The following is a 24,591-nucleotide window of genomic DNA, read 5'->3' on the forward strand; positions in this document are numbered from 1 at the left end:
ACTAAAAAATATTATGTTAAAAACAGTTGTATGTGTGCATTTCCTGTGATAATAGAAAAAAAGATGATAAATATATTGATTGCTTTTATTAAAACTTGTTCATATGCAGACATTTTTCCAAGTACTAGTGATTTTTGTTAACATGGTGAAAAGTTTGCAAAATAGTATATTTGAGCTTTATCTTGCATTGCATGCAGAGTGACCAGGTGACCTTAGATCTCTATATTAGCTAGCAATTCAGATAACTGCATATATTTCCAAGGAAATTCAGAGATTCTATGCAATGTCAAGTCCCTTAAAACTGCATTTAGATGTTTCTTAAACACTAATAGTAGCAGAAGTAAAATGCCATTTTGCACTGATATTCTGTGCCTTAATCAAAAAATAAAAGTGAATGATGTTTATTTTGCCACAGCATGAATAATGAATATTTTCTAAGCCTGCCTAGAGGATTTGTTTTCTAAACTTGCAGTTATTATATATAAACTTAAGAAAACAGATCCATAAAATGTTAGTAATTTACTATCAGCAACAAGAGTGGAGAAGTCAATTTATATATAGCTTTTTGGCATACATATTATACACTTTATTATATATCTGAGCCAGGCATAACATAAAATGTGGCTGCAATATGACATGGCACAATCTGCAACTAGTTAACCTTATATATAAAACATTGCTTAAATAAATACATTTCTTGTAACTGAATACAGTTCATTTGTCCACATCTCACGGTAACATCAACGTCTGCGTCTTCGTCTGAGGTCTACTGTTCTGCCACGGCGTGGCTGTTGAGTTACTCCATTTATGTCATTTGGTGGTTCAGTAGGCCGAGTACCATCTAAAATATCTGGAGGTGGTGGAAGAGGTGGAACCGTTGCTGGGATTTGCTGCTCTAGCTGTGGCTGCTCCTGTGGCAATAACATTGGTTCATAAGGCTGCTGTTGTGGAGGTTCCTGTTGCTGTTGTGCAGGCTGCTGTATTTGTTGTTGTTGTGGAATTTGTTGCTGAGACGGCTGATGCTGCATCTCAAGTAGACCCAACAAACGTTGCAAAAGTACATTATTCTGCTGCAAGCAACTTGTAAGGGCCTCTTGCGAAGCCACAAGCGTCCGCATATCACGTCTGAAGCCTTCTCCAAACTCACGCAGGTTCTGCTCCATGCGATCTCCAAGCTGTATGGCTGCTTCTCCCAGCCCACGAAGTTCATCTTCCAGCCAGGAAGTGCGTGGTGGAGGGGGCTCGAGTGGGCCCTGGTGGGTCCCTAAAGATGGTTCTGGGCTTGGTTGAGGAGTGCCGTTGAGGAACGGGGCACTGTAAAGGGGTGAAGGAGGTAGCCAGCGTTCTGATGTTGGAGGCGGAACTATTCCCAGACCCAAGCCCAAACCCAGTTTATCCTCCATGCTGTTATCCACACCCTCACAATCATCTCCATCTTCACCTTCTTGCTCACCAGCTTCATCATCCTTTTCGAAACCATCTCTTTCAGAACTATCTCCAATTGTAACTGAAAGAGTGAAAACATACATAAACTTTCAATATTTTCAGACATTACTGTAGACTCATATTTGTGGGATCAATCCAAACCCAAAACGTTTACCTGGATCAGTGTCTGACAAACACATGAAACTGGCTTTTCCTCTAGTGCTCTGCTTTTGACGAGATTGCTGGAGCCTGGGACTGACTTGGGTCGGCCTTCCCAAAATTGCAGACCCTCTGCTTGATGGCAGGTAGCAGGTGCGGTGCCTCGCATCAGCCAGTCTACCACCATTTCGTCTCTTCAGGTCATCCCAGCGTTTCTTCACTTCTCTCAGAGTCCGAGGTACTCTAGACACAGCATTGACACGCTCAAGTATGCCAGCCCAAATGCGCTCTCTTTCTCGGCGCCGGAGCCTCCCTGCTGGACCGAACAGCTCCCCCTCACAGCGAGTGACCTCTGATACCAAGACCTCTAGCTCTGCCCCGCTAAAGCGGCTCTTCCTTTTCCCTACACCTCCCGCAGCTAATGATGAAGACACACCCCTGTCTTTAAATAAAAGGCAAATATTTATATAACACAAAACTTGGTTTTGCATTTCTATTCAAAAGTGAATTTTTTTTGTCCCATTTTGCAATGGTCAATATGGCACTTATGGTCTTTTGGGCTAACACTAACATATAGCATACTGACATTTTTTTATTATTATTCATGGTAGTTCCATAAATAATAAAAAAAAAGAAAAAAAAAAAAAAACTCCTTTTCTAGCTAATTCCATCTGGTTCAAAATGCAAATGCCAGGTTTTTTATATTCATTGTGGTACCACATATTATAAATAAACACACAAATATAAACTACTATTCACCTTAGGTGTACATATCATAATTTTCAAAAAGTCATTTTTATGCAATTTTATATATATTCATATATATAAATATGTCACATTTGAGTCAAAAATATTGTAAAATAGCGAACATTTTCAATATTACAAAAAATAAAATAAAATAAAAACTTGAAACTGAAAACTGATATTGACTGTTACTATCATCAAACGATTACACAAACTAGACATTTTTACATTTGGTTTTTAAAACTTAAACATGTTTCATTTAGTCAAAGAGCAAAAGTTGTGAAAATGTGTCAACAATAATCATAAGCGGGATGTTTGCAATAACCCATGATTCGCTGAGTAGAAGTCATCCATTAGGATATTACTGAGAATGTTAGCAGTAATATTTCAGTAAAGTCAAATTGCATATCATTAAAGACTTACTTTGTTCGATTGGGATGAGTTCATCTGAAGACATTCCAGGTGCGACTATGTTAGGATGCACAACCACAACATTAAAGGGCAGGCTGCTTGGCAACCCGCCATTCTGGTGGTCACAACTCCCCTCTGAGTCGTCATCTTCCCTGGGGAAACCGTCCTCTGAAACCCCGCCTCCAAAGGGCCCCTCTGGAGACTCCACTTTGATGTGCATGGGAGGTGAGTGCTCATACAGCAGCCCCCCCTCCTCGTAGTATTCAGTCATGGATATGTCGTGGCTTACAGACACACCAATGTGACTGATGGAGAGCGTGCCATTCACAAGCAGGGTGAAGAGCCACCATGCTCTTCCATGGCAAGCCTTTCATTGCTTCATTGTGATTTCTAACAAGAACAGCCTTAATAAAGGGCTCAGTAATACACAGCCACAGAAAACAGATATTTGCTACGGAGCAACAATAGGTTAACGTGTCATTTTAGAAAGGTGCTGTGTTCATTTAAACTGATTCTACGCAATTATTGCGATGTTTATGTTTATGCTTATTAGACCAAGAAAAGCAAAACCTGTGGCTTCCGTCCAAAAGCAAAACTCGAAGATGTTCTTCTGAAATTCGGTTATGTCTGACATTATGTATTTGAATCATTTATTAAATACAAACATCTTAGAGCTCTCCTAATTTACAGTTAATCTAGCAATGACTTGTAAAGATCCGAGGCTACAGAGGAGAGGACGAGAAATAATAACAAACAATAATATACTTGTATTCGCCTTTAACTAATTGTTTAATTAATGGAATTAAATAATGAAATATAAAGGCCAAAATTACCTGTGTCGCAGCAATGCGCATATATTCTGCACCACATCCGCAATGGTTGCGCATTCCGCATAAATTACGTTAGCCGCCACTAGCTCTTCTCAAGCAAATACTGCTGTTCGTGTAAAAGTCATATTTGCAACGAGCCCGCATTAAGAGAAAGATCTAGCTTTGGAAACAAAATTATCCGTGCTCACGCCGTACTGTGACAATTGGCTTTAAAACAGAATGCTTAAAAGATCTAAGTGCATATGTGCAAGGCTAACCTCTTATAATCCTAAATGTACACAGAAGCCGAATAGTCGCAGGAATATGACATCACACAAAGATATTTGCCGTGTGGCTATCTGGAACTTTGAAAGTGATATTTTACAAATTTAAAGGACGACAGTATATTTGAACACGCCAGTCTTTTATCTTCTTGCACAAAATAAATAAATAAATAAAAATAAATACCGAAAGCTGCGAGGTGCATTAGGCCTACAAGTTTAACGATAAACAATATAAATAATAGTTTTATCTGAAACATTGTATTTTCAAATGGTGGCAAACAAAAAGCAGGCTTGGTGCCAAAGTAGCTGTTTCGTTCTTAATCTGGTACGATTCCAGATGTTACCACGTAATTCTTCTGGAGAACTCCGGGTTTGCACATTTATGTGAATACTTATATTTATCTTCCACGAATATCAATGCATAAAATATGCAATTAAATAAAAGTAGCCGCCTATGCTGTCTAATTGAGAAATATTAGGGGAAAAAATTTATGATGCACTTGATTAGAATAATATGCTGTTCCATGTTCTCATAAAGAAAACACATGCAATGGCTTGGACTATACTTTTATTTCTTGCTCTCACCGAAGTGTGAACATTTCTCAGGATGCCTTTGGTTAAAATCAACCTCCTTTATGGAGATGGCCTATTTTTAGCAACTGGATTTGAGAGATATCCCTTGTGACAATGTCCAGGTGCATGTGGAAACTAGTGATATTGATTTATAAGAGTACAAAATCTTTTGGCAAAGACAATAAAGGCAGACAATAAAGTCTATAAAATAATAGGCGTAAAACAAAAGAAAAACAGATTCAGCAGTTTTTTTTTTATCTTTGCATAGCCTTCATTTGCCACCTGTACTCTCTCACAAGAGTTAATGATTTATCTGTGATTTCATGGAATCACCAAAGATTTCACATCACATAGTGCCAACAAGTAACTATTTTGTAAAGGTTTTTTTTTTCGTCCACCTCCTTTGTCTGTCAAAAATATCATTGTTCACTTAGCGGCCATAGCCTTTTAAAATATGAATATTAAAAGTGACTTTTCTTTCAACCCAATATGATGTCTAGTATAAATAATTAACAATATCTTAATAAAAGTGTCATTACCTGTCTGTGTCTCCTAGAACACAAGGTGGTAGATATAACAGAGGACTCTTCACTTTCCTTAACCACTTTGAATTTATGTATATAAACCACACATAAATGTTCATTTATTTGTTTTAAACTAATAATTATGTTTATGTTAATAAATATATGTACACTAATATTCATAAGTAAACAGAAATATAAAGAGGACAGTCATATAGAATTATGAAAAAGGGTGAAAGGTGTATGTGAAAGGTAATTTGGATTGTAACTGTAACAATGCTTAAAAATTAATTTTAAAGAGCTATCCACTGTAGCTGAGACCATGGTTTAATATTAACATGGAAAACATGGTTACTATAAGCCAAGATTTTTTTTCTTTTCTTTTCTTTTTTTTGTATGATCAAGGAGAAATAATGTAATGTTACAAAGAGATATTTATCAGTCCCCGCTTTCAATGTAATGTCTTCACGTCTCATATCGGTGCAATTTGTCTACAGTTTGAAATAAATTGTCACTTTGTTTAAAATAAAAGAGCTTTTTAAAGTTAACACCATAGACTGTACAGACAATCACATTATACAATAGAATTTCAACTAATATAACATAAGCAACAATTTTAACGAGCTCACATATTTGCAACATCAGTCAAGACTTCAATATGATTACAATTAAGTGCCTTATCTTCAAAATTCAAGAGCTCGTCATAACAAAATGATAAATAAATAAATAATATGTTTTTATTAGTGCCTAAACATGCTATAACATGAACATTTTTCTTTAAGAAACACATATTAATGTTAACTTCTCACGACAAATATATAACCAAAATGTCCCCTTTTTAAACAATTGCTGCAAAAACTCCTTATTATAAATAACAAGAATTATGAATGATTGTAGTTTTTTCATGACCATACAAAAATGATTTGCAGTAACGTGCTAGAAAGAGCATATGTACATTATGTTAAAGCACATGCTGGAGTCACACACTTCTTGCTTACGTAAAGAACAAATGTATGTATATGCCCTTGAAAATGATCTAGATCTGTAGAGTAGACAGAGTATATAAGGTGGGTCTTAAAAGCCTTAGAACACACTAATTAGCAGCTTCAACATGAAGGCTCTCATTCTTCTGGCTCTGTTCGCTGTGGCTTGTAAGTAACTTTGGCAGGGAGAATCTAGACTGGAATTAATACAGGTCACTTAAGGTTTTAGGGGTTTTCTAAACAGAAATTCATCAATGTACAACAGAATTTACTTTAAATCTCTTTTAATTCCAAGTGGTTACTGCTTTGTTCAGTTGTTTTTGTAAAATATGTATGTGACAGTAAAACTGTTTTCTCAGACGCCGCTCCTCTGGATGACGATGATAAGATTGTCGGTGGATTTGAGTGTACTAAGAATGGTGTTCAATACCAGGTTTCCCTGAACAGTGGCTACCACTTTTGCGGTGGCTCTCTGATCAGCAATCGCTGGGTTGTGTCTGCTGCTCACTGCTACAAGTCGTAAGTGAAATTATAATTATTATTATTAATTTTTTTGCATGTGCATATATATTGGGAAGACTGGAACTATTTGTCACACGTCAAAATAATTATATTTCAGTAACTATAAGGTTTTGAATTGAGCTGCACAAAGATGAATAATATTTAATGAAGGAAGATTCAAATTTTCAGTTACTTTTAACATTTCATGTTTTAAATTGTTTTGTGCTTCTTTTTAAACCCTTTAAGTTTCTCTGAAAGCTATTAAATGATAATAAAAAATGTAAGGAAAGTATTTTTCTAAATAAATTAATACATTTATTTAACAAGGATGCATTATATATATATATATATATATATATATATATATATATATATATATATATATATATATATATATATATATATGACAGTAAAGACACTGATAATGTTCCAATAGATTTTTATTTCAAATAAACATTCTATTCATCAAAGAATCCTGAAAAAAAGTTCATAGAAAAATATTAAGCAGCATACCTGTTCTGAAAATTTATACTAATAACAATATTTCTTGAGCACCAAATCAGCATATTAAAATGATTTCTGAAGACTGGAGTAACACGTTTTCTTAATTTGAATACAATTTAAATGCAGAAAGATGTTAAAAGTAATGTAACTTGCCGGTCTCATTTCTCAGACGTGTCCAGGTGCGTCTGGGTGAGCACAACATTGACACCACTGAGGGCACCGAGCAGTTCATCAACTCCGAAAAGGTCATTAGACACCCCAGTTACAACAGCAATACTCTGGACAATGACGTCATGCTGATCAAGCTGGCCAGCACCGCCACTCTGAACAGCTACGTTCAGACCGTTTCTCTGCCTTCAAGCTGTGCTTCATCTGGTACCAACTGCCTGATCTCTGGATGGGGAAACATGAGCGCCTCCGGAAGTGTGTACATCATGCATAAATCATTAGGCATTCTTAGAATAACACGGTGAACACATGCAAACTCACCTAGTGGACACTTGATGTTTTCTCAGGCAACTACCCCAGCCGTCTGATGTGCCTGTGGGCTCCTATCCTGAGTGACACTACCTGCAGAAATGCCTACCCTGGTCAGATCAGCTCCAACATGTTCTGTGCTGGCTTTATGGAGGGAGGCAAGGACTCCTGCCAAGTAAGATCACTGCTAGTTACAGCGTTAATTTCATGCTAATAGATATAAACATCTTTTTTTAAGGCAATAAGTGACTTATTTGAAACACTTCTGCTTTGCAGGGAGACTCTGGTGGCCCAGTGGTGTGCAACAACCAGCTGCAGGGTATTGTGTCCTGGGGTTACGGCTGTGCGCAGAGGAACAAGCCTGGTGTCTATGCCAAGGTCTGCAACTTCACCACCTGGATCAGAAACACCATGAACTCCAACTGAGCTCTTGAGATTTTTTGAGGCCATAATCATGGCATGTTGCATTTGGCAAACCACAATAAACATTTAAGTACAAACATTGTGTCACAGTATTCTTCGTATTTTTTTTATATAAACAGAAGTTCTATGAGAAATGTTTCCTTATTAAATTAAACGCCATTAATTTAGTTTTGAATTCAAACGGTTATACAAGTAGTATGTGATGAAATATTAAAACCTCTTTGCTAAATGACAGTATTTATGGGGGGAAAATATCCTAATGCCTTCTTTGAAAATCCTATACAACTTTCTCTTAATGAATAAGACTTGAGCAATGTCAGACAAGATGTTTAATCTTTTAATAGCAACATCTTCCAAGAAAACTTCAATTACAGCACCAACACTAGCAGATATCTAACTCAATAGGATCACTAAATAAAACAATACTGTTCATAACAGGAAATGTCTAGTTGAATTATATATATACTAACAGAATTGGGTGTCAGAACATTAGTAATGTTGATATCACATGACAAACAAATAATCATACACACTAAACATTCTCACAAGTTTCAGAAATAAGTGGTTCCCACACAAATGTTCATCCCACACAGAATATTTATATTTCGCCTCTGGCATGTTCCAAGTAATGTCCATGCAGTTCTATAAGGTTGGAGAAACAAGCATTACATTCAGAGCAAATTAAGTCACCAGTTTTGTCTTCTGTCTTCAATATGGACGGTGACTGTCTTGAACCATTTAATTCTTCAGTTGCTGAAAAACTTTCTTTAGTGTGTTTTTCAACCATTTGCTGCTCATTACTCTGAGAATTTGTTCTGCTGGTGCTTGGGGCTTCAGTTTTTCGTTTTGGCTTTTGTGATAGATGTAAGGTTGAGGGACTAAAATGTGACAACCGACCGGGCATTTCTCCTCCATTTGAACGGGGGTGTGAGAGGAGCTTCTCTTGCATCTGATTATCATAATTGCTGTAATCATAGTGTTGATGCTGGAGACGGTGAGATCGACGTTCGTCAGTCATAAGTAGCTGGCCTTTCATTGCTATTGAGCCTTTATCTACAGGCTTGTGGCGGAGCTGATGGTGGAAAAGCAAGTCCAAGTTCTCAAAACTGGCACTGCATGTACCGCATTCATAAGGAAGCACAGTGGACTGCGAATCAGTGGTGCAATGCATCCCCATCAGATCATTTGTGCAGTGAACAACTCCATGTCGCTTAAGAGTAATCGCACTTTCAAAACCTTTTCCGCAAATTTCACAAATATAGGGCATAGTTGAGCGGTGCCACTCTTGCTGGTGATTCCTCAACTTCTGTGCATCTGAGAACGTGTGAGGACAGAAGGGACAAGCGTGGGCATTGAGTTCTGGATGCTTCTGCAGATGTTTATTGTACAGTCCCACAAATCGAAACCCTTGACCGCACTTGGGACAAAAAAAGCGCCCTCTTTTCTGTCTATGCAGCCGCTGATGAATCCAAAATTTGTTCCAGTTTTTAAACATCCTGTTGCAATCAATACACGTGAAGCTTTGACGCCGTGAATGAGTGAGCATATGGGCTCTCAGCCTTCCTATGTGCTGGAATATTCGTCCACATTGCGGGCAGAAGTACTTTCTTGGATCTGATTTCTGGTGAGTACTGTTCAGTTGTGTTGTGAAATAGCTGGATTTGATCGGCTGACTGACTGAATAGAGGTTATTCTGAGGGTCATAAGCAGTGGTGGCCATGACCTGAACTGGGCAAACAAGTAGGGAGGAGCATTTTTTGAGATTCCTCTGAAAGGAAAAATCATTTGGAGGAGATTTTACTGGACTCCGCATTTTTTGAGGAGTTCTTCTTTTCAAGGAGTTTCTGGGTTGCAGTCTGTGAGGGGAACTGTAACCAGAAGACTTTGCTTTTGTAGGCCGCATGGAAATGCAATGCTTCTTGTGAGTATATAGCTCTGAGAGGAGACTAAACGTCTGCTTGCAGCGGTCACAATTGTAACGCTGGGTATCGGTGTGTCCTTGCAAATGTAAATCATACTCATCTCTGGTTCCAAAGCACTTTTTGCAAAGGTGACACCTGAAGCGGACAACACCTTCAAATTCCATTTCTTTCAAGGTGGCATGTGGGTGTTTTTTACCCTCACAAGTGTGCAATTTTAATGGCCCAATCTGAGAAAATCCCTTACCACATCTTGAACATAAGACAGGTCTAATGGGCCAATGTACTTTCTCATGGACACGTGCAGTGCACGCTTGAGTAAATGATTTGCCGCACACCTTACAAGAGTATGGTTTTTCTCCACTGTGAATACGAAGATGGGTATTGAGGACAGACTTGTAGCAAAAGACTTTGCCACAGATCGGACATGTATGGGGTTTCCCTTTCCCTCTTCCTCGCCGCCTCCTCCTTTTAGGGGTGATTTGATTACTAAGACACGCACTTTCCAGTTTGTCAGTCATGATTACTTCTTTCTCATCCACAATTTTCTCAGGTATGGCTTTATCTTGGAGTTTGTGTTTCCTACTTTTGGATTTATGTACTTTGCTGTGGGATCGAAGGTTGGAGAGTTGAGCGAAGGCTTTGCCACAGTCCTGGCAGATGAAGGGCTTCTCTCCTGTGTGGACACGCAGATGAATGATATACGCAGAGGCATGATTAAAAGGGCGTCCGCAGTGTTCACATTTGATTATCCGTTTTTCTTTGCGTGGCCGTCCACGAGAAAAGGAAGGATAACCATGTTTGCTTTCTGTGATTTCCATGCTGCTTCCCTCAGCATTATCTTCGGTCGAAGGTATTTGGTTATTATTCTCTGAATTTACCTCCTGTGTTTTCTCAGGTAAATCATCTACAGAGGCATCATCCAGTGTTACATTTTTTTGTCCTTGATTTTCAGTGTCAGAAACTTTCACATCTACAGTGTCCTCATGGATTTTTTTGTCAGAATATTCTTCGCATTGGCGATTACTTTTATTTGGGCAGGATGTATCACAGACAGCTTCCTCAGATGTTTGGACAGTTGAGTGATTCCCGTCAGACTCTCGTTCAGACTGACTACTTGAGATTTCATCAGTTGTAACTGACATCCGAGTGTCGATTTGTGGCTCATTTAATTCTTCATTAAGCAGCAGTGATTTTGGTTCATTATCTGTGGTGCTGGAAAGACCATGAGAATTTGTCTCACGGTCTTCTGAATATTTCTGTGCATCCATATCAGCTTTGTTGACTGGGGTAAAATCAGAGTTTAATTGCTGAGGGAGTTTATCTACATCTGCTTCACAGGAGCCTTTTTCTCTCTCTTTTTCCTCAGCATTACAGGGCAAGGAGTTGGGTAGGACACTAGTGGCTACAGACGAAGGTTCCTCCACACTTCTGTTCTGGGACCCTAATGCCAGACCTTTAGAAATTAATTCCCCCATTCCTCTCTTCACTGATTCTTCCTTGGTATCGCCCTCATCAGAGTTGGTTTCTTGTTTCTTGGCCTCTCCTTCGAGCATGATGTGCGAATTGGCTGCTAGTGCCTGAGTTTCCCCCAACTCAAGCTGAAACTAAACAGAAGAGAAAAGAATCAAAGATAAGACAACCTCTTGTAAGCTATATTGCATCTAATGCTATGCTCCACCTGTTATCCAAGTGGAGAGATTAATTAATAATTAATATAGATAGGTGTAGTGCATTATTGAGAAAGCACATAACTCAACAGCTTTAAGATAAACATACAAAACCGTTTTAAAGGAGAATATTATCACATATATATATATAAATGTATATCAACCACGTTTATATTATGATCACATATAGGTATATATATATATATATATATATATATATATATATATATATATATATATACCTATATGTGATCATAATATAAACGTGATAAATCCTTGATATACATTTATATTTATTGCCACATAAATTTTGACTTTATTGGTATATTTTTAAAAAGCTGTTACCCCATGTTCAAAAAATTGTATTGGGGTGAAATAGCATTGCTGTATTAGGATTTTTGATAATTTATGTTAAAATATCCATAATAACCAAACTGAGAATTTCATAATAATAATAATAATGAGTAGCTGAATACGTCCTGATTATTTTTTTATAGATGCGTTTGTTTCACATGTTTCTCATCATTCCGCCAGTGATTCATTCAAAGAACCGGTTCATAAGAGTCATTCGTTACTGAATCGAACTATAAAGAAAGAAAGGAAGAAAGAGAAAGAGAGAGAAAAAACAGAGAAGTGTTCTCTATTCATTGCGTCTGTATTTGTTAGTTCTCATCCAGTATTTTTTATTTGATGATGTTCAATTCAGTCTGCAAACGCACTTCAACTCGGTTAAAAATATTTGTCCCGTGCCCGCAGGAGATAGCGGCACAGAGTGATGGGGCTCTGCATGCGTCTGCATAGGCCGTTCCTGCCATCAACAATGCACGGATCTGTAATGCATTATGCATGCTCTATTACAGTCAGCCATGCATCTATCAACACAGCACAACCTGTCCTTTAAGAATGAGTTTATTCTGAAAAGCGAAATGATCGTATTTATACATATATATGAATTAATGTTTCTATAAAGGCTACCCGACGCTGGACCTACAGAATCATAATTCAAAACCTCAAAACTTATTTTTTAAGAACACCACTTATGCAAAATCGCCCACTGTTTGCTCGACGGCATAAAATTAGATCCTTACTTAATATGGTAGAAGGTACAGAACAAAAAAAGCAAAACAAAGCTAAGCAGTATACACCAACCTTTCATGCTTTCTTTTTAGCACCAATGAACTAACGTACGGTTTGGGACTAAACAAACGGCGTTTCCTTTTCCGTTTCCGATAAAAGCCTCTTCGACATGACCTCTTTCGGGATGTGTAGCTGTGTGAAGGCAATCACCCAGTTTGAAAAAAATTAATGTTAAATCATTCTTGTTTACTGCCTTTAAGGCGCAACATATGACGTATGTCATACCAACAATTGCATATAAAGGCTGGGTATGGGTAATTTTAATCGGTTTTATTAACAATTAATAGATACATTAAAATGTTTCAGAAAACAAAGTGTTTTGACACCGCACAAATTGAACAAAAATTACAACTGCAGAAATTGATTTAAATTACATATGATAGTATACATGAAAGCATGAATTCATAAATGAAAAATATAGAACCATAAATGGTAAGCTATTAAATTTACTGTGTGCATGTCAAGACAACGGGAAGATTAGGGCTGATGTGATGCTGCATTACATTTACGCAGGCATCACAAACAATGAACAATATTTACATAATGTATTAATCAAAGTTAATGTAAAATTATAAATATTGCTCATTTATATTATTGCTCATTGTTAATTGTATTTTCCTAATACATATTATGAACAAATGCTAGTTTACATATTTGTATTTAAAAAATTTACTAGTTCATATAAATGAATATTATCCTTGCAAAATGTACAAATATTGTTCATTGTTTTTCATGTTTTCTGTTGCATTTACTACTTTAACATATAGAAACTTGTAAACCGTTAAAGCACTACAGAACTCCTACCACATATGATAGTTGAAAGACAACTCTGACATTTTTGTGTCCCTCCCAAGGCTTCGTATCAGATTTATTTGACTAAGCTTTCTGCCTTTAGCAATTAATGCATTTATTCATTCAGTCCTCCATCATTTTTCGTACTCGATCAGCTCACCAAATCAATAATCATTTAGATTTGTCCAGTCAGTTTTACGATTACCAGCAACATTTAGCACAGTATAACACACTCAAAGTTAATCTTAAATAAACGTGTGCATGACCACACCTGTTATTGGTCTACAGGAGACTTGGAAAGGTGTCACTATTGGGTTTATTGAGGGAATGTAGGACATGTTTACATCTAAATGTATTTACAGTACACTGACAATACACATTGGCTACCTTAAAAACAGCCATCAACTGTTCTATTTTACATTCATACAGTGCATTCACCAAAATATTTCTATTTATATTGGGGGGGGGGTCTGTATTGAATTTTTCAATAGATTAAATTAAGGCAACAACAATGAAATACAGAGGAAGCTGAACAATAATATTAACAAGACAAAAACAAACAAACAAAAGACTGTTACACTACTGTCTTTTTTAGCTATTCAAACTTTTTTTTTTTACTATAATGCTATAACATACTTAACAGGTGCTGCCTTATGACTAAAATTTCAAAATTTTTATTGCATAAACAGCAATAAAGGCAAGCAGCAGATCCACCTTTTATGAATGCATGGACACCATTCACAGGAAGGGTATCGGTTTCTGCTCTAGAGCATCTTCTGTTTCATGATTTGTTGTTGTTATTGGTGGTGGTGGTGGTGGTAGTGGTACTGGTAATGGTGTAGTTTCAGGCACTGGCCCTAATATGCGATGAACTCTCCTCCGATGATTTTTAAGGGACACTACGTCAGGATAGCTGCGCTGGCAAATCTGACACTTGTATAGATTGTGTTGAGTGATTCCCCTCGACAGCCCAAGACCTTCCACAATATGATGGACCCTTCTTCTGTGGTTTCGGAGGGACTGTTCATCTGGATAGCTGCGTGGGCAAATATGACACTGAAACTGATTGGGAGTGATACTTTGCTCAGTTCCCTTTGATGGCAGAAACACGCCACCCACAATATGATGCACTCTTCTTCTGTGGTTTTTCAAGGATTTTATGTTAGGATAGGAGCGGTCACAGATCTGACACTGAAACGGTCCAGAACGGACTGGTTCCATGGTTCCCGGATTAGTTTGTTTCGGCTGTTTAGGCCGATGAACTTTCCTCAAATGATCCTTCAGGGATTGAAGCTTTGGATAATTGCGAAGGCAAATGTGACATTGAAATAGAGTAGATGGATTGGTTTGTGCATCTGCTTGGTGTAAATGTTCCTGTGCATTCTCCGCTGGCATCATTCTGCTGTTGACTCTATGAATGTTTCTTTTATGCTCCTCGAGTGCCTGAGGGGTTGGACAGTTCTTGTCACAAATCGAACACGTCAAGTCGGATTGCCTGCTGTGTGAGACCAGGTGCCTCTTGAGCCCATCTAGACAACTGAACCAACGCACACACACTGGGCACCGAATCGGTTTAAATGCGGGTTTACACGTATTGCTTTGAATGTGAACTTTAAGCATCAATGGACTTTGGAATGTTGTAGCACAACGAGAGCAGGTGTGTTTCTTCTGACCTGAAGTATCGCCAGTGCAACGCAACCGTATGTGTCTCGACAAGGAACTGCGTTGACTGAAGTGCTTTTTGCACTTTTGGCAAGTCAATGTCTGAGGAAATGGCCTCTGGTTCAAATGTTGAGGTGCCAAGAGTGCAGAAGGTTGTGCTTTTATGTTATGATCAGAAAAACCGGAAAACTGTTGCGGCCGAGTCAGAACGTGTGATGGCAACACTTGGGAAAATGACTGTTGTTGATGCTGGGAAGCTCTTTGCTCACTTGTAGAGCTTTGAGATTGGTTGTGCAATTGCTGATGTGCTTCAAAGTCCATCCACGATTGCAAGTTCTCACCACAGTGTGGACAAATATAGGACTCCTGCGCATGCTGTTGCAGATGTTCAAAGAGAAGTCGTGGACACGTGAACGAGGCTCCGCATTCGCACGTCACTCTTCTTGGAAGCACAGATGGAAGCGACATAATCCCCCAGTTTCTGTTACTGCTAGTATTCTGAGTGCTTTCTTGTCGGACTGCTTGGTTTCCTGTAGATGGTGACAGGACGAATAAGTTTTCCTGAGCTGCAGGTGTTTTAGACTCCACAGTTCTGTTACTTACTGCTGAATTAGTGTTTGATGCATGGCACTTCTTTCGATGGCTATTCATATTGTCTTTGCGGCTAAAGAACTTACCACATTGAGGGCATGGAAAGCTTTTAATTGGCCCAGCCATATTAAATGTATTATTTTGCGGCTTTAATTTTCTTGTCCCGCAAATCTTCAGGTGCTCCTTTAGAGTAAATAGGCGGGAATAGCTTCTCTGGCACCCGTTGCAAACAAACCTCTTCAAGCCTTTATTAGTCATATGCACCTGAAAGCCATTACTAGATGCAGCTGACATTTCCTTGTCCTCATGAGACTCTACAATGACAACATCCTCACCTTCATCAAAGTCATCTCTAGCCACGTCTGTCAAATCTTCCTCATCGGAGTCCTTTTGATCCACATCTATTAGTACATCAATTTCAGCATCATCCAAAGGCATGGTCCACTGCTTTTCAACCAGTTTATCGCTTTCCTCTTGATTTATTCCAATCATGTCAGCTGGTACTTCATTGGAGTTTTCAGTTGATTCAGTTGGTTTGGAGTTAGAAACACTGGCAAAGATTGACTCAAGGGTTTCTGTGGGATTCAGCTGATCCTTCAGCTGCATCTTCAACCCAATCTGATCTTTCTTGCCATTAGGGAATTCTATGTTCTGTTCCTCAATCTTTATCGGCTCTGTACCAACGCCTATATTTATATGCTGTGTTGACATTTGATTTGAGTTTGGAACAGCCGGATTGCACTCCTCCAAGTTTTGGAGTTTGACATTACCGCAGGTGCCTACAGTGGTCAAGGATTTCAGAGAAGCTTTACATGGACAGTTGTGCTTTTTGAGGCTGCGTATCCGTGTGTAGCCACGCTTGCATAAAGTACAGTAGAACATTTTTTCTGCCTCTTGAGCTGTAGGGCTGATTGGTTTCTGGGACATTTTTCCCATCAAAGGTTGATGGTTTCTAGAAAATACATCAGAGCAGACATGGCTTTCAGGGACGGAGATTATAGTTATCACAAATTGTTGACAACAAAGACAAAATTTAACTCTTTCTTTTTTATGCAGGGCATGATGCATTATCAAGGTGTCTATGTCCTGGAAAACCCTACGGCAGAGTCTGCACTGATGTCTGCCTTCCACTTTGTCCCGGCCAAATAATTTTTGCCGAGTCTCAAGGACCACTACAGGACAGAGAGTTTGCGTAACAGATATAATCTTGCCCTTCTTAGACAACATTTTTCCAGTTTTCACACCAACCACTGTGTCTTTTTTCATCTTTAATTGATTCTCCAGTGGCTTGGGTTTTGATATCGTCATGGTGATCGCAGGTTGCAATGGTGCTCTCGGTGAAGCTTTTCTGGGGGGCAAGTTCCTCTGTTTCATTTGGACGGGTTGTCTATGACTCATGTAGGCAGATGCTAGCATTTTCAGGATTGATTTCTTATTAAATGCAACTGAATCTTCACCAGATTCTGGTGATTTCTCATGATCTTGCACAGAATGGTTTACCACACTGGAGGTTTTTAAAGCATCACTGTCCTTCTCAGATAACTGCACTTGTTCTTCTGTCACAGGGTGGGATTCAGATGGCTTCAAGATGTTGCTTTCCACATCTGCAGTGGATTCATTCTCCTTGATGTCAGTGTTTGAAGTAGGAGGTGCACTTTGTGCAAGGGGTTTTTCATTTGAATTGGATGTTGAAAGACTGTGAAAAACTTGGTCTGAGACAGGATGGCTGGAGTATGTTTTGCCATCTGGCACAACTGGAATAATCTCCAAATCTGATTTGACCTCATTTTTTGAACCATGTTGTTTTTTGTGGTCCTCAAGAGCTGTAAAACCACTAAACTCCTCGCCACAGTCACATATGTAGGTGTGGGCTGGAGATGCTGGAGTGGGCAACATTATACAGTGGTGTTTTTCAAGGAGATCTTTGCTCGCAAATAAGCTTCCACAGCTGACACAAGTAGGTAGTGCCGATTCTGGCTGTTGAGAGATTTCTCTTGCATGAGACGGTTGGTGCACCAGGAGTGATGCCAAACTATGGAAAGTAGCTGAGCAAGCCACACAACTGTATGTTTTAGGACTTCCAGTAGAGCTTGTTTCTTGAAGTCCAAGCATTTTGTAGGCTCCAGGTGATTCCTCTTCCAATGTTAAATTGAATATATGTTGCCGTCTTTGTTATTTTTTTAGTATCTCCTAAAAAAGGAAGCAAACAAACATTAGTGGCATAGCATGAGTTCAATTGTTTTCAATTCAGAAATGAAACATAAAATATTTTATGTACATATGCAGTTATTTTTAGGGCCCTATGAGATAGAGCTGTGCGATTAATCAAAGTACAGTTTCGATTTCGGCCTCTAATTATTATTAAAATACAATAATTTAGATAAAATGAATATTGCACCACATTCCACCCCCTTCCAGCTGTGCACTTTTGCTACTCTATAAAAGCCCAACTTCACGTGCAAATCAGTAAAATCTTGAAACACGTTTTTCAAAAAAAAATTGACTTTTTAAAAGCACGAAAGAGAAATTGCACTGTTCCTCAAGAAAACATAAAAAACTCTTCACTCTATTTTCTAGGATGCATGAAATTGAAACAAGTATACAGCGAAGCACAAAATTCAATACAGTAACAAAATGAATAGTTTTAGATAACTGTTATTATTATTATTATACACATAACAAGTGTGATGTTTAAATACTGAACATTTCTTGATATGAATAACATTAGAGTAACGTAATAATGTTTAAAAGCGTATTTAATCAGATTTTTTTAAAGTACTTTTTACTTTGTGCAAAAACATCATAAATACAAATATAGCCTTTCTTAAAACTTGGCAACCGTGATTATAACTATATACTGTGCCTTTGTGTGACAGAACTGATGCATGCAACCAATCACATACAACTGTCGGTGAGCTCATGCATATTTAAATGAGAAAACTCATTTCTCCAGCTGTTTTCCAAAATTGCTTCACCGCTTCCGTTTTTAAGTTAAGTGTTCAAGTATTCGTTTTACACAACGTTTCAAATGTAGCAATGTAAGGCGGAAAAAAGCAAGCCTGCTCATGCTTACCGATTTTGATAGGCCTGGCCACTTACCGTTGCACTTCACTAAAATGTTTAAATAAACGCCGTATAAAAACAATTAAAACGCAACACCAGGGTAACCTGCAGACTAATCTTCATACATCTGCATACTTTTTAGTCCAAAGTAAAAAAATCGTGAATGTAATCTAACAAATGCTAATAACAAGCATTGCAATGGATAATACAGATTTAGCATGCTCTTCGGATATACACTGATAGAACTATACAATTAGCCTGCATCATCTCAACGCTGATTTACACCTCTTTACTGTATCAAACGCGCTCTGTAGCGAATACGTCTTGGGGGATACAGCGCATGCGGAACATGTCATTTGCGTGCTGCACAAGGGAATTCAATGACAAAAACAGCAGCTAAGGGCTGTATGCACGAAATAAAGACGAACTGTGACAAGTAACTCAAATAGTTACTAGCTTGCACTCACCTTGGGGAAGTACAATTGGCAAACTTGCATGATTTTAATGAAATAAGTTATTTATTTTAAATCCGAATGGCTGTATGTATTTTGCACCCAGTTTCTGTAGAGACATGTAATTCCCGCTGTTCACTATAGAGGGCAGTATGTCTGAGCGCTCACTCCCATTCCCCACATGTAAGGCTTTAATATATCGCCATCAACTGGTTTGAGGGACCAGTCCGATTTACCCTCATAAACTGACCTACATCTTTTTCATTAAATACAAATATTACTAATCCATAGTTTTTCATTCACGTGACTGGCCCGACTACCTGGCGGGTAAAAGCATCCACAGAACTGCAGAACAATACACTTGTTGATTTATCTATTCTTCAACAGAAAAAAAAAAACAAAAACAAAGATATGTGAACAAAATTCAAGTTTTAGAAATTATCAATCCATATAAATCACTTGCCAGAATGTTTCAATAACTAAAAACAGCGGTAGTCCTACATAAAAAAAAAAAAAATGTATGTGAAAACAGTGCTTTTATATAGGGTGACCATACATTGTCTTTTTCCTGGGCATGTCCTTTTCCCAGCCGACTTGCAACTGGGCCAGTATCTGGGATCCAGCTAATTTTGTCCTCAGTTTCCATAGATGGACTGATGAATGGAGCTTCATGAACTTTCATACAAGTTAACCAGGTACCTCCCATTTGGTGCCTATATGAATCTGCATACATGGGTTGGTGATATTATAAAGAAATTTATTTTTATTTTTATTTTTTAATAACAAAGATAAAAGAATGACAAAGATACACGTTACAACTACACATAATATACAAATAAAACAAACAGTGCTTTATTCTCAGGCACAATAAGGGTATTAAGCAGGAGCATTCAAGAAATTGAATGAACAAATATAAAAATAAAACACTATATAAACTGATTCCTAAAGCAACTGTATTACATTTCTTCAGTCAAGAGCAGGGAGTCATTTTTTAGTAACGTTAAATAGTTCTGTCAGCCGTCTGTCAATTCTGTCATAGTTTTATATATATATATATTCACACACACAGTGACTTCCATAATTTTTTTTTTCTACTATCAAATTCAATGTGGACCAGCAACTGTTTGGTTACCCACATTCTTCAAAATATCTTCTTTTGTGTTCAGCACAAGAAAAAAATGAATAAGGTTTGGGACAAATGTGTAAATAATGACAAATTAAATTCTAGGTTGGTTTATCCCATGTCAGTAATGACAGTATAGGCTTCATGTTTAATAGGCCTACTGTCCCTTTAAGACCTGCATGCATCTGATATACAGGCACTTATACATTTTTCTCTCAACTGTTTACTTTCATTTTATACATAACCAACTGAGTCTACGTGTAAACTTCGGGTTCATGAGGTGCTCAGAAAAAGCACAGGTCAGACCAGCATGCGAATGAAACATTTAAAAACGCATGCAATGTTGAGAGAGTAACTCTACTCTTGAGTTAACACTGCTGTGAATGGATGTGGCATTGTACAGTATATGACGGAGGCACCAGAACTGCAGCTGATATAATGTGCGCTGTAGCATGATACTACAATATTTCTTCAAAAGCAGATCGTGGATACATTTTTATCATCCACGATCAGAAATCATCGTATTGCATACCACATGCTTGTGCAAATATGGACAATTGTTTGCATACATTCAAAATGGTTGGATTCCACTGATTTACAAAGAACAAACTCAACTCTACCAAATAACCTCTATTTGCACATGAATGTTATAAATAATCCAACAGCAAGAAAACTTACCTTATACAACCTCAAACAGTTTGAGCCCCTGAAGTGCTTTAAATGCCGGCTAACAAAATTGAACTCTCTTGATAAAAGGTGGCCCTAAAAGAAGGCCCTTATTCTTCTTGTGGCTTCATTTACAGTACTCCCTCCAATTTCTGCCACCGCAGCAACCTAACAGAAAACAAGATTATTATTATTTGGGGAGACAACACAAAAAATGTATGGCTACGTTTACATATGCACAATTTTTAGTTAAATTGGACTGAATTCATTCTGACTGATGAATAAATAAAGTGATTAAAAGTAAAGGCTAAATAAAGTGATTGGGTTGATGTGAGCGTTATGTCAGAAGCTTCAGATTCAGATTTTTTTTTAGATGGACACACTGCAGAAATAGTGAAACTGAAAAGTGAATGTGATGTATAGATAATAGAGGCAAGGCAAGTTTATTTATATAGCACATTTCGTACAGCAATGGTAATTCAAGGTGCTTAACATAAAAGAAAGTAAACTAATCATGAAGAACAAAAATAAAACAAGCAATTTTAAGACTTTGGAAATTAATTAAAAATTGACTTATTTATAATGAATTTAAAAAAAGGAGAAATAGAAAAAGATTTGTGATGAAATGAAATGAAAATGATGACAGTGCAATTAGTTTGGACATCGCACAGTGCTCATGTAACAAATTCACTGCTAAACATACGAGTTTTGAGTCTAGATTTAAATGTGACCAGTGTTTTAGCACATCTGATCTCTTCTGGAAGTTGATTCCAACTGTGGGCGGCATAGTAACTAAAGGCGGACTCCCCTTGTTTTGTGAAGCCTTGGTATTTCTAACTGACTCGATCCTAATGATCTGAGTGGTCTGTTAGATTTATATTCAGTGAACATATCTGCAATGTATATCAGCCCTAGGTTATTGAGTGACTTATAGATGTTTTTTTTTTCTTTATAATCAATCCTGAATGTAACTGAGAGCCAGAGTAAGGACCTGAGGACTAGTGTGATCTGCTCAGATTTTCTGGTTCTAGTCAGAATCCTGGTGGCAGCGTTCTGGATGAGCTGCAGCTGTCTAATGTTCTTTTTGGGAAGGCCGGTGAGGAGACCATTACATTAGTCCACCCTGCTGGTGATAAAGGCAAGAACAAGCTTCTCCAGGTCTTGGCTGGAAACAAAACATCTCATTCTTGCAATGTTTTTTAGTATGCTGATTTAGTTACTGATTTGACATGACTACTGAAACTAAGGTCTGTCTCCAGAATTACAACAAGATTCCTGACTTGATTTTTAATAGTTTAACCCCTAGAGTCAAGGTATGCATTCACCTTGAAAACTTCATCTTTGTTTCCAAATGTAATGACTTCAGTTTTTTCCTTGTTTAACAGAAGAAAGTTCTGGCACATCCAACTATTAATTTCATCAATGCATTGGCGTTCAATGGGAGTCAATGGGGCTGTAGTCATTTGGAGATAAGGCTAGGTAAATCTGGGTATCATTAGCATAGCTGTGATAGGCAATTAGGTTCTTTCTCATTATTTGACTTAGTGGAAGCATATACAGGCTAAACAAGAGCAGTGCAAGAATTGAGCCTTGTGGGACTCCACATGTCATGGACGTCCACTTAGACTTATGCTCTCCTAGACTCACATAATAACCTCTCTTAGAAGTGGTAAACTCCTCAATTTTTTCTGGTACATTTCCAAACTCCCCTAAAAACAGCAGTTGTTAAGCCCTTCCTGAAAAAGAGAATCTTGATAGCACCATTTTGAGCAATTATAGGGCTCTCTGGGATGGTCCTCAAATGGTTCAGGTCAGGTTTTTATGTGAGTCTTGAGCCCCTTCACACTGTCATTCCGGCAAATACACGGGTAAAGTGTTCCGGCAGTTGTTCCCGGGTCGCTAGATTTTGCACTTTCACACTGCCCGTGATTACCCGGGATATGTGCGTGCTTTCACATACAACCCGTAAAGGTCCCGTAACGACACGTGACGTGTAATGTACGAGTCGAAAATGTTAGGCACGTTATACTTTCAGTGAAGCAAGCTAAAGATCTCGGCGTCAGCGCGGAAAGTGAGGAACTAACTGATCTCTGCCTCATTACAGTTTGCACATATTTTTTCGTCGCGAACATTGATCTTCCTTCAAAACAGCCGGTAAAAGAGTTGCACGATAACGTTTTTGTTCACACAGCGCTCGTCCCGGGATTGAACCCGGCAATGTTACTAGGTCCCGGGATTGATTCCGGGACTGATCCTGGGTCGGGGACCTAGTAACATTTCCAGGTTCAGTCCAGAAACGAGCACTGTGTGAACAAAAGCCAGATCTAATGCTGTGTCGTTGTGATGGCGCATGTTATCGCGCGACTCTTTTACCAGGTGTTTTAAGGGAAGATCAACGTTTGTGACGAAAAATATATGCAAACTGTAATCAAGCAAAGATCGGTTAGTTCCACACTTTCCGCGCTGATGCTGAGATTCTAGCTTCAGTGAAAGTATAACGTGCCTAGTGTTTTCGACTCTGCTGCGTGTGCTGCTGCCGCATGTAAAGGACCCCAAGCCAAAACTTTTGGAAGATTCAACAACAGGTAAGGCTTTAATTCTGCTTTTTCAAAGTCCTATGGACATTCATTTACTATACATTAATAGTTGACTATGACGTGTTGCTTCACTTAGTAAAAGAAAAAACAAATACCATAGAACCGTCGAGAACTAGCATAATGCTACAGCTAGTTAAAGGTTCACCTACTTACAGTTAACTTTATGGACTGTAGTCGAAAACTATCAACAGCCTTCTTGCTAACATATTAGCCCCAATGTTATAAGTTGTTTTATTTTTCCTTTATCAGAGTCAGAGGATTTCACTCTGTGCGTGGGGTGAAGGTGGCAGCTCTCACAAACACTGCACCGTGATTGAGGGGTTCATTACTCCGCGCCACTCATAGACAGCACCATACATTTGTTCGCAAGCATGGTTTGATGCAGACAATAGCTGGGTTTCCATCCAACTTATTTGCCTTTAGGGATGTCAATTTTCAATAATTTCCATGATCGATCGTCTTTTAAAATTAACACACAATTAAACAATAAACTTAATGCTGCAAAATGCATCTGCAGCAGTAATATTATTATGAGCAAAAGCCACTTGAAAAAGCTTCCTCACCGGAATAAGAGGAGTTTGAGTCTGAAGTAAGAAGCCTACCCACAAGACAACTCATCATGCCAGAGGGAAAATGCCTTCTCTTCCACTGTTGTGTTCTTGTGAGCTTCGGAAACATGGATGACTAGCAATTACCTCTCCTGCGCAGAGCCAATCCAACTCTCTAGTCATTTGATTTCTGCCTGGGTCATGCCCATGCAGAAGTGGTGCTTGGGGGTTGGACTGCGACCACTGTGGAGCCTCTGGAATCTCAAGCTCTGTTCAAGACGATGAATTCGCTCAACAAGCCCTGCTGCACTCTTCCTCTGGAGCTTCTTTCGAGCCAAAGAGGAAAGTGTCACAAGCTTCTGATGCAAATCTGTTAGGGTCAGGTGATGAGCCCACGTCGGCTCAGTGCTCACTCGCTCCTCACCCCCCTGCGGCAGGTCCCATTCCAGTCCACTTAATGTTCTCTGTTCTCTGCCCCTCCCTCATCGCTCAAGATGTAGTGTCCTTCGAGGCCATGGAGGGTGCTGAAGAGGAGGATGATGCAATTTCAGTGGCTG

The 24,591-nt window shown here is 38.4% G+C and overlaps 3 protein-coding genes across 6 annotated transcripts; 1 reads left to right on the top strand and 2 right to left on the bottom strand.

The window, feature by feature from the left end:
* Nucleotides 1-71: 71 nt before the first annotated feature.
* On the bottom strand, nt 72-3,876 carry LOC128030820 (myb-related transcription factor, partner of profilin-like). The gene is made up of 4 exons (XM_052618834.1): nt 3,573-3,876; nt 2,752-3,129; nt 1,601-2,026; nt 72-1,507 (listed from the first exon to the last, which is right to left on the bottom strand). Exons 2-4 carry the CDS (start codon nt 3,008-3,010, stop codon nt 741-743), a joined length of 1,452 nt encoding a protein of 483 aa, XP_052474794.1. The 5' UTR covers nt 3,011-3,129; nt 3,573-3,876; the 3' UTR covers nt 72-740.
* Nucleotides 3,877-5,923: 2,047 nt separating this feature from the next.
* On the top strand, nt 5,924-7,891 carry LOC128030821 (trypsin-3-like). Its single transcript, XM_052618835.1, has 5 exons — nt 5,924-6,077; nt 6,269-6,428; nt 7,084-7,337; nt 7,430-7,566; nt 7,668-7,891. The coding sequence occupies exons 1-5, from the start codon at nt 6,038-6,040 to the stop codon at nt 7,815-7,817; spliced, it is 741 nt and encodes a 246-aa protein (XP_052474795.1). The 5' UTR covers nt 5,924-6,037; the 3' UTR covers nt 7,818-7,891.
* A 239-nt stretch (nt 7,892-8,130) lies between these two features.
* On the bottom strand, nt 8,131-20,895 carry LOC128030689 (zinc finger protein 93). Of its 4 annotated transcripts, XM_052618518.1 has the most exons (3): nt 19,116-19,832; nt 12,553-17,775; nt 8,131-11,340 (listed from the first exon to the last, which is right to left on the bottom strand). In XM_052618518.1, exon 3 carries the CDS (start codon nt 11,287-11,289, stop codon nt 8,413-8,415), a length of 2,877 nt encoding a protein of 958 aa, XP_052474478.1. In that variant the 5' UTR covers nt 11,290-11,340; nt 12,553-17,775; nt 19,116-19,832; the 3' UTR covers nt 8,131-8,412. The 4 variants fall into 4 exon arrangements, with proteins under 4 accessions (XP_052474478.1, XP_052474474.1, XP_052474476.1 ...); XM_052618514.1 differs by lacking the exon at nt 8,131-11,340 and having other exon boundaries at nt 13,630-17,775; nt 19,116-20,895; XM_052618516.1 differs by lacking the exons at nt 8,131-11,340; nt 19,116-19,832 and adding an exon at nt 18,685-19,104 and having other exon boundaries at nt 13,630-17,775.
* Between the last annotated feature and the right edge of the window lie 3,696 nt (nt 20,896-24,591).

The sequence above is a fragment of the Carassius gibelio genome, chromosome A16, assembly GCF_023724105.1.
Source record: "Carassius gibelio isolate Cgi1373 ecotype wild population from Czech Republic chromosome A16, carGib1.2-hapl.c, whole genome shotgun sequence".
NCBI classification, from domain to species: domain Eukaryota; kingdom Metazoa; phylum Chordata; class Actinopteri; order Cypriniformes; family Cyprinidae; genus Carassius; species Carassius gibelio.

Coding starts and splice junctions, on each gene's coding strand:
- LOC128030821 (XM_052618835.1), top strand. CDS start 6,038: ATGAAGGCTCTCATTCTTCTGGCTCTGTTCGCTGTGGCTT. Junction 6,429..7,083: donor GCTGCTCACTGCTACAAGTC/GTAAGTGAAATT, acceptor CTCATTTCTCAG/ACGTGTCCAGGTGCGTCTGG. Junction 7,567..7,667: donor GAGGCAAGGACTCCTGCCAA/GTAAGATCACTG, acceptor TCTGCTTTGCAG/GGAGACTCTGGTGGCCCAGT.
- LOC128030820 (XM_052618834.1), bottom strand. CDS start 3,010: ATGACTGAATACTACGAGGAGGGGGGGCTGCTGTATGAGCACTCACCT. Junction 2,027..2,751: donor ACTCATCCCAATCGAACAAA/GTAAGTCTTTAA, acceptor TTTTATTTAAAG/ACAGGGGTGTGTCTTCATCA. Junction 1,508..1,600: donor TTTGTCAGACACTGATCCAG/GTAAACGTTTTG, acceptor TCACTCTTTCAG/TTACAATTGGAGATAGTTCT.
- LOC128030689 (XM_052618514.1), bottom strand. CDS start 17,697: ATGCTTGGACTTCAAGAAACAAGCTCTACTGGAAGTCCTAAAACATAC.